This window comes from Telopea speciosissima, chromosome 6, assembly GCF_018873765.1.
Source record: "Telopea speciosissima isolate NSW1024214 ecotype Mountain lineage chromosome 6, Tspe_v1, whole genome shotgun sequence".
NCBI classification, from domain to species: Eukaryota; Viridiplantae; Streptophyta; class Magnoliopsida; order Proteales; family Proteaceae; genus Telopea; species Telopea speciosissima.
The window spans coordinates 29,834,026-29,841,462 of record NC_057921.1 but is presented as its reverse complement, the minus strand read 5'-3'; the positions used below and the strand labels follow the sequence as shown (position 1 = coordinate 29,841,462).

At 39.9% G+C, this 7,437-nt stretch overlaps 1 protein-coding gene across 1 annotated transcript; it reads right to left on the bottom strand.

Annotated features, from left to right (window-relative positions):
- Positions 1-870: 870 nt before the first annotated feature.
- LOC122665600 (aspartic proteinase CDR1-like) lies at positions 871-2,256 on the bottom strand. The gene has a single exon (XM_043861754.1). It carries the CDS (start codon positions 2,254-2,256, stop codon positions 871-873), a length of 1,386 nt encoding a protein of 461 aa, XP_043717689.1.
- Between the last annotated feature and the right edge of the window lie 5,181 nt (positions 2,257-7,437).

Sequence of the window (7,437 nt, the reverse complement as noted above, 5' to 3'; positions counted from 1 at the left end):
TTTGCCAATAATAAGAGGAAGTACCTCTTCAAAGAGATAAGCAATAAGGAGACTCGTGAGAATTGCATCTTGTTCTTCCAATACGGTAGCGGTGGAGGTTTCAGATGGGCATGTCAGAGATCCTTCGATGAGGTCGAAAATTCGTTAGACCTTGAGAACGAGAACAAGTTGTGTCCTCCATAAGAGAAAATTCTTGAGAGTTAGTTTGAGAGAGAGAAAGTGATGAGCGGACTTGAGAGAGGTGGAAAGAGAAGTGGCGATGGGAGAGATGGTGGTGGGTGATGATGTAAAGGTGGAAAGAGAAGTGGCAATGTGATTGACCAAAGAAAGAGGGGGACAAGATGACTGACTAGGGTTTGGTGGCGTGAGCCTTTGGTGGCTCTGATACAATGTTAGAGCTAAGTATTTTGATCTATATTTCACTCACTTCACAATAGTAATATATACAAGGAGAGCCCTAGTTGACATTGACTAGAAAATAAGGTTTACAAGGTGATTTTGCACAATAATAATCCTAGATAATACGGTAACCAAATATTGAGTTCCCATGCAAATATGGCAACTCCATGTTTGGTCATGGCAATTTAATATTTGGTCAATACCTTGAAAATGGTTCCCAAAGGACCAACTATTATTTTAAAATAAAAAGAGGCCCTAACGCTGCTTAAAATTTCCTCAATTTGATATTTTGTTATTAAACTTTCAACTAGAGAACTTGGGTATGAGACTAAAGGGTCATTTGATGGAATTATTCATTTTGATTCCTGAGTACAAAATATTTCACAGAAGACAGAAATAATTCATTCTATAGCGGCTTGGCTTCAAGATGAGGAGGCATCCACCCTACTCCCAATCCCAACCACAAAAATCTTAAGAAGGGGACCCACAATCTTGAGGAGCAAAGAGAAGAGCACCAACTTCTCCTCGTCTTCTATCTCCCAATTCAAAATCATAGGAGAACTTGTAGTTTGTTTGCTGAAAAACTCCAATCATTGTAGCGGGGCCTGATTTAAGTGCAACACAAATATAATTTCTCCCTACCATAAATATACCGGGGGGTTGCACAACTAGGTCAGCTCCTTTGAAATGGAACGTCATAGTTGGATACCTATTAAAACCAGAAGGGTTAGGGAAACAGAGATCTAATATTGGCACATCTTTAGGTTTACTTCCGTTATCATATGGTTGAATATGAAACTGTGTGAAGTACTGAACAAAACCAATTCTCACACGAGCATAAGCATTAGAAACAAGTAAACTAATTGGACAACCTGTATCGATGGCAGTACCACTAGAGAAGGATCCCTGTAGTCCAAGGCGGACGTTTTGGATACTAATATCCTGCAAGTCCACATAGTATAGTGTTGGTTTAGATCCTCTCAGTAATGGTGTTGACAGAACTTGTGGTCCTACCATCTTTGCACCTTCTCCAATATATAACTTAGAATTGGTGTGTTCAGAGGTACAGAGGAAATAAGAGAAGCGCTTTTTGCCAACTTGGTTCCACAAGGGAAAAGTCCTAGGGCCTCCAAACCCTAAGCCTAAAATCCCACCAATTTGATTCTGTTGTGGAAACCGAAAATTGCGGCTCTGAAAGCCACAACCTAAGAATAAAGTGCTGTAAGATTCTGTACCTCTAAAATCAGAAGGGAATGTTAAGGTCTCTCTTATAATTTCTCCCACTGCTGAGGGACTAGGGCTTTCCCCATAACTTATTCTGAAACCACAAAATGATTGAAAGCAATCCTGTTTTGGAGTTGGACAGGTTGGGTCACCACAAGGAATAGGCTTGTAACTCTGAGATCTTTTGTATGGGAAATTTTGTTGTTGTAGGGGAAAGCAAGGATCACAACCTTCACATTGAACCCATGTTAATTCACTTCCAGTGTCCATCATGAAGAAATAAGGTATTACCTTTGGGCCAGGAAGAGGTGGAAATGAACCTATACCCACTTGGGCTACATAGTAAAAACCAGTATATTTCATTGGTGCCACTATATCATCAACCTCACTGCTACCATTCCAATTTTCTTCTCTCTTTGTTGAGAATAGATGATCCATACGAGCTTCTGTGCCTTGAATAAGTAGATCAATCTTCTCCATATTTGTAATGTTCCCTGGATAGAAAGGTGAGTGGGGGGAGAATGGGTGAATGAGCCTTAGAGTGATGGCCTTGGGACCTTCAACAGCGGCATGTAGTAGCAAAGCACTTGAGAGGAGAGAAATTAGAGATAACAAAGTCTCCATGAAAGCCATTGAAGATATTTGGTGACAAGGAATGGAATGTCACCACAATGGTCGAAGACGTGAGATTTATAATTGAGAATTGGCTACCAAAGCTGTGGCTAAAGAGGTGCACCCATAAATTCTAAATTAAATGGGAAATTGGGAAAGTAAATGCATTCTTACCAAAATAAAAGGGGGGGAGGAAAGTAAATGTATAACTGAAGGATGTGACAGGAAACGTCTTGTGTCAGGGAAAAAATGGAAAGTTTTTAATGTGAGCAAAGACCCAACCAATCAATTTTTATAATTTGGAGGCAACCGCCAAAATGTGTACAAGAGAAAAAGTGAGAAAATTTATTATGGACAAAAGTCTATAGAGAAGTGTACCGCCCATGCCCAGACACAAAGGTTTGTGAAATGATCGCCCCGCCGCGCCCCCATGAAATGCAGAAACCCCACCCACCATGATGTCAACGTGCATTCTCATTGTCTCATGTGTGTGCACTAGGGCCACACTTCCTTACAGAGACTTCCAACCCATTAATTATAAATTAAGAAAACCGAGTCGACTCTGATTATGTTATGTGCCTAATGGGGCTCGATCTAGTGTATGAATGATAGATTGGGTCAGTCTTGTATGGGATAGATTAAAGGGTTTGATTTAACGTGTTCCATCAGCTCTGGAGCTTTTTTCATATTGGTCAAGTACTAAACATTTGGTATCAAAGTTGGGCACCACGTCATGGATTCAAGTAGCAAAAAGGGTTACCTAGTAGAGGGTCAAGTACTTAAACAAATTAGCTCTTAGATATTTAAAATCTATACAATTAATGATTTAAGATTTCATGTTTGTTATATATATATATATATATTAATGAAGTTATACCATTAATTTTTTTTTTTTTGGGTAAGATATCACTAATGATTTTTTTTAGTAAGATAACATTACTGAATGAAGGTTTCATTATTATTCTTTTAGGCAAAAGGAGAATAGCATTACTACTCAGGTGTCAGACCAGTCTAATTAATTCCAGTATCCAATCAATGGGTCAACTTGTTGACCTCATTGTGGAACTATATAACTTTATTTTTCTTTTTCTTTTTTTACCCATGGGACTTGACTATAAATACTAGAGAGTAACTGATTGAAAAGGGGGCAGAGAAGTGGGGAAGGGAAAAGGGGTTTTCTTAAAACACATGGTGAAGACATGAGAGCCGAACCAATGACCTCTTGGGAGACTACACTATTGGCAAGGTACCGATCAACTACGCTAGCAGTTGTCTTCAACTATATACTCCAACAGTCTCACAAAAACTTCTTATAAGGTCAAATCCCAATTTTTAAGATGAGATAGTTATGTCATTAATTACTCACTAATTATAATACCCCAAAATTTCAATCTAAGAATTTGAGTTTTATTAATATTTTAATAATGTTACTGATGATTGCTTTATTATGTTTTACTCTGAACCAAGTGACACAAGTTGTAAATTGATCAGGAATGACATATTAGTAAATTGGAGCATGTTTGACAATATAATTCATCATTTAGACAGAGGATTTCAAGATTTATTCAATGAATCGTGCTTTTGTATGATTTAGTGGCCAAGACTTAGAATTTAATTATGTACCTATAAGTTTTAGGTATTAGACCAAAGGTCCTAAGTTGGTTAATGATAGGATTTTTGGGTTGAGTTAGGTGGACAATGTAAAGGAAAGGATCTCTTCACCAACAGTGTGTGTATGGCGTGTACTAATTATGTGATTATTTGTCATTGTCATTGTCCCTAAGTGGAGTCTCTATTTGATGCATTATATAAACAATTACAATCTCAATAAAGTGTGTGGAAAAGTCTTGAACCTCAACATGGTATCAAGAGCTTGTCTCTAGCGAGTTTTTTTTTCATTTTCAAGATTTCTCTATTTTTTGTTTTTCAAGACTTTCAAGACTTTCAAGACTTCTCGTTCGCCTCCAACCTTCAGAGATCCAATGGCTTCTCTGGTGTCTCTCAATGTTTAGCCATCACTACCATTGAAGTTGTCCTCTACGAATTTCCTTTTATGGCGAGCTCAATTTCTCCTGTTACTACGTGGCCATGATCTCCTCGACTACATCGACGGGAGCTATCCTCGCCCTTCGGATGAATCTACATCCTCTACTCTGTGGGATCGCCAGGACCTGCTGATTCTCAGCTGGCTAATATCCTCTCTTTCAAAGGAAACCTTACCTCATGTGATCTGCGCTCAAACATCGTCTTTGCACCATCTTAGAGCTCTCATGTGATGGACCTTAAAGATCGCCTTCATCGACTGCAGAAGGGAACCTCCTCTATATCTGAGTTTCTCCTTGTGGTCAGATCTATTTCTGATGCCTTGACGGCCATTAACAACCCGGTAACCAATGAGGACCTAGTCTTGGCGGTTCTTCGAGGTCTCGGAGATGAGTATCGTGATTTTTCCACTTCAATTCGCACACACGTAGAACCGATCTCGTTTCTTGATCTTTCTGGACTTTTATTGAATCAAGAATTTTATTTATGAAATTCAACTGCAGCCTCTGTGAACAACATTGTCACAGCAAATGTTGCATCACGCAATCAAGGACGCGGTGACCGTCATTATCGTTCTCAAGGGCGTGGTAATAGCGGTGATCATTCTCGTCACTCTCAAAATTGGAATCAAGGTCGAAATGGTGATCAACGTTCGTCTGGTTATGATCGAAATCACTCTGGTGGTTCTTGTGGTGGTTTCTCAGGTAACTCTAATGGTCGTACCTACAGTGATTGCAGTGGTCGCTCATACAATCGCTGTGGTCAGGGCACTCAAGCACAACAACCCACTTCTCCCACAGATCAATCTGGTTCACCTTCGTTCAAGAATTATCCCTGTGAAAACGGCCAGATATGCCATCTTGATGGACACCTTGCTGCTCAGTGTCCACAATGATTTAATCATGCTTACCTGGGTAAGTCTCTCATTCCTGGACCTTCTTGTGCCTCAGCCTGCTCTTTCTTTGCTTCTTTTTGTTCTGGTTCTTGGATTCTTGACAGTGGTTCCAATAATCACATAACTGCAGATATGTCAAATCTTACGATTTGTGAACCATATTTTGGTTCTGATAATGTGGTTGTAGGTAATGGCACTGCTTTGTATATTTCTCATATAGGATCTGCTACTGCTGAATCTGCTGGACATTCGTTTTCTCTATCTTCAATTTTATGTGTTCCAAGTATTCACTATCTGTGTCAAGATTCTCCTTTGACAACAGTGTTTTTTTTTAATTTGGCTGTGATTCCTTTGTTATCAAGGACACTCAGACACGGCAGATCCTCTGTCAAGGCTAGAGTGAAAATGGACTATTTTGGCTTCCTCTGGTCATCACTCATTCATCTGCTGCACTCTCTGCTTCTACATCTGTAGCACCATCACCCATTGTTTGGCACAGAAGACTTGGCCATCCAATGCCTTCACAAGTCCGTAGAATACTTTCTTCAGTCTCAAATGCTTCAACTGCTGGTACACTACCTACCTGTGATGCTTGTCAATGCTCACATAGTCATAAGCTGCCTTTTGTTAATTCTGTTTCTGTTAGTAGTTCTCCTCTTGAACTCATTCATAGTGACCTCTGGGGTCCAGCACCTGTTCAATCTTTTGATGGTTTCAAATATTACATTTATTCATTGATGACTTTAGCAAATATTGCTGGTTGTATCCTCTTAAAAATAAGACTGATGTATCTGCTGTATTCATTCGCTTCAAAACTTTAGTTGAAAAATACTTTCAGTTACCCATTAGATCCTTCCAATCTGATGGAGGGGGAGAGTTTGTCAAGCTCTCTTCCATTCTTGCTACTCATGGCATAACCCATCTTTTTTCTTGTCCACATACACAAGAACAAAATGGTATTGCTGAACACAAACACCGCTATGTTGTGGAGTCTGGTCTTGCACTCTTATTTCAAGCAGGGATGTCTGATCCTTTTGTTGGTCAAAGAACGGTCCAGGGATCAAACCATGGTTCCCTAGGAAGACCAAGATATTTATCCTCAGGGTTTTGCATGTCCTAGGTTAGCCCATGGTGTCCCATGGGTGCCCCATTTTAATTTTTAGGGCTTCCCATTGTCGCCCATGGGAACCCTGGTGCATCCCTGTTAGGGTTTCCCCTTCTCTCATGTGTCCCATAAAATTTATTATTACAGTAGGGACGAAAAAACTCATCCCTAGTCCATCACATGGCAAGGGGGATCCATCCCTAACTCGAATGCACAGCGGAAAAGGTCGATTCAAGTTTCTTTCGCATCCCATAAATATTAATAACAATAAACTGAAGGAATTAATGAAGAACTGCTAACCTGGTGAGTCTCAAGTGTTGCTCCTCCAATAAACAGTGGTTCTTCCTCCAGTGAGCGCTCCAAGCAAACAGATCTGAACCTCCAATGGTGCTACCAAGGTTCTTCAAGCCAATCCCAGATGCTCTCAAATTCTTCAGCACAGATTCAGGGTTTCACAAACCCTAACTCTCAAACACAGATGAGAGAAACTAGAAGAAGAAGAAGAGATCTCAAAAAGGGAGAGAGAGACCAAAACGCAGAAGAGGGGGCCAGGCAAAAACGTGGAGCACTGCCACCTCTGCGTTTTTGGTCCCCTTTATGTAATGCCAGGGTTTAATTAAAAACCCTGAATGGATAAGATTCAATCCCTTTGAGAGTCTGACTCTCTCTCTCTTTGTTTGGCAGTTCTGTTTAAACTCAAAGTGCTACACAGGTGAAGAAGCAGAATCTAATAGGAAAAGTATTAATTAATTACTTTAGTTAATATTTAATGGATAATTACAAACTCGATAAAATACTTTGTTCAAATAATTAAAAATAATGTATCATTTTATGTAAAATAGATTTTTTTTTTTTGGCAAAACCATTTCCAAAATGACACTGGATCCAAATTCTGATCCGACAATGCACAGACAGTCTCTATCTTGGTGTTCCCCAATCGGGCAGTGGTGACCATGTTGGATAACTCCTTCACTCACAAAGTGTTCACGCATTCCCAGAACACCGGCTTTGACTCGCTTGAGTCTCGTCATTGATGAACCAAAGAATGCGATCACACTTTGCGTGACGGTTCCCTCAGTGCAGTGTGTCGGTGACACATGTCTATCCCTTCCTACATCGGCAGTAATACATGAGGGAATCGACAAAGTAGATTCTTCAC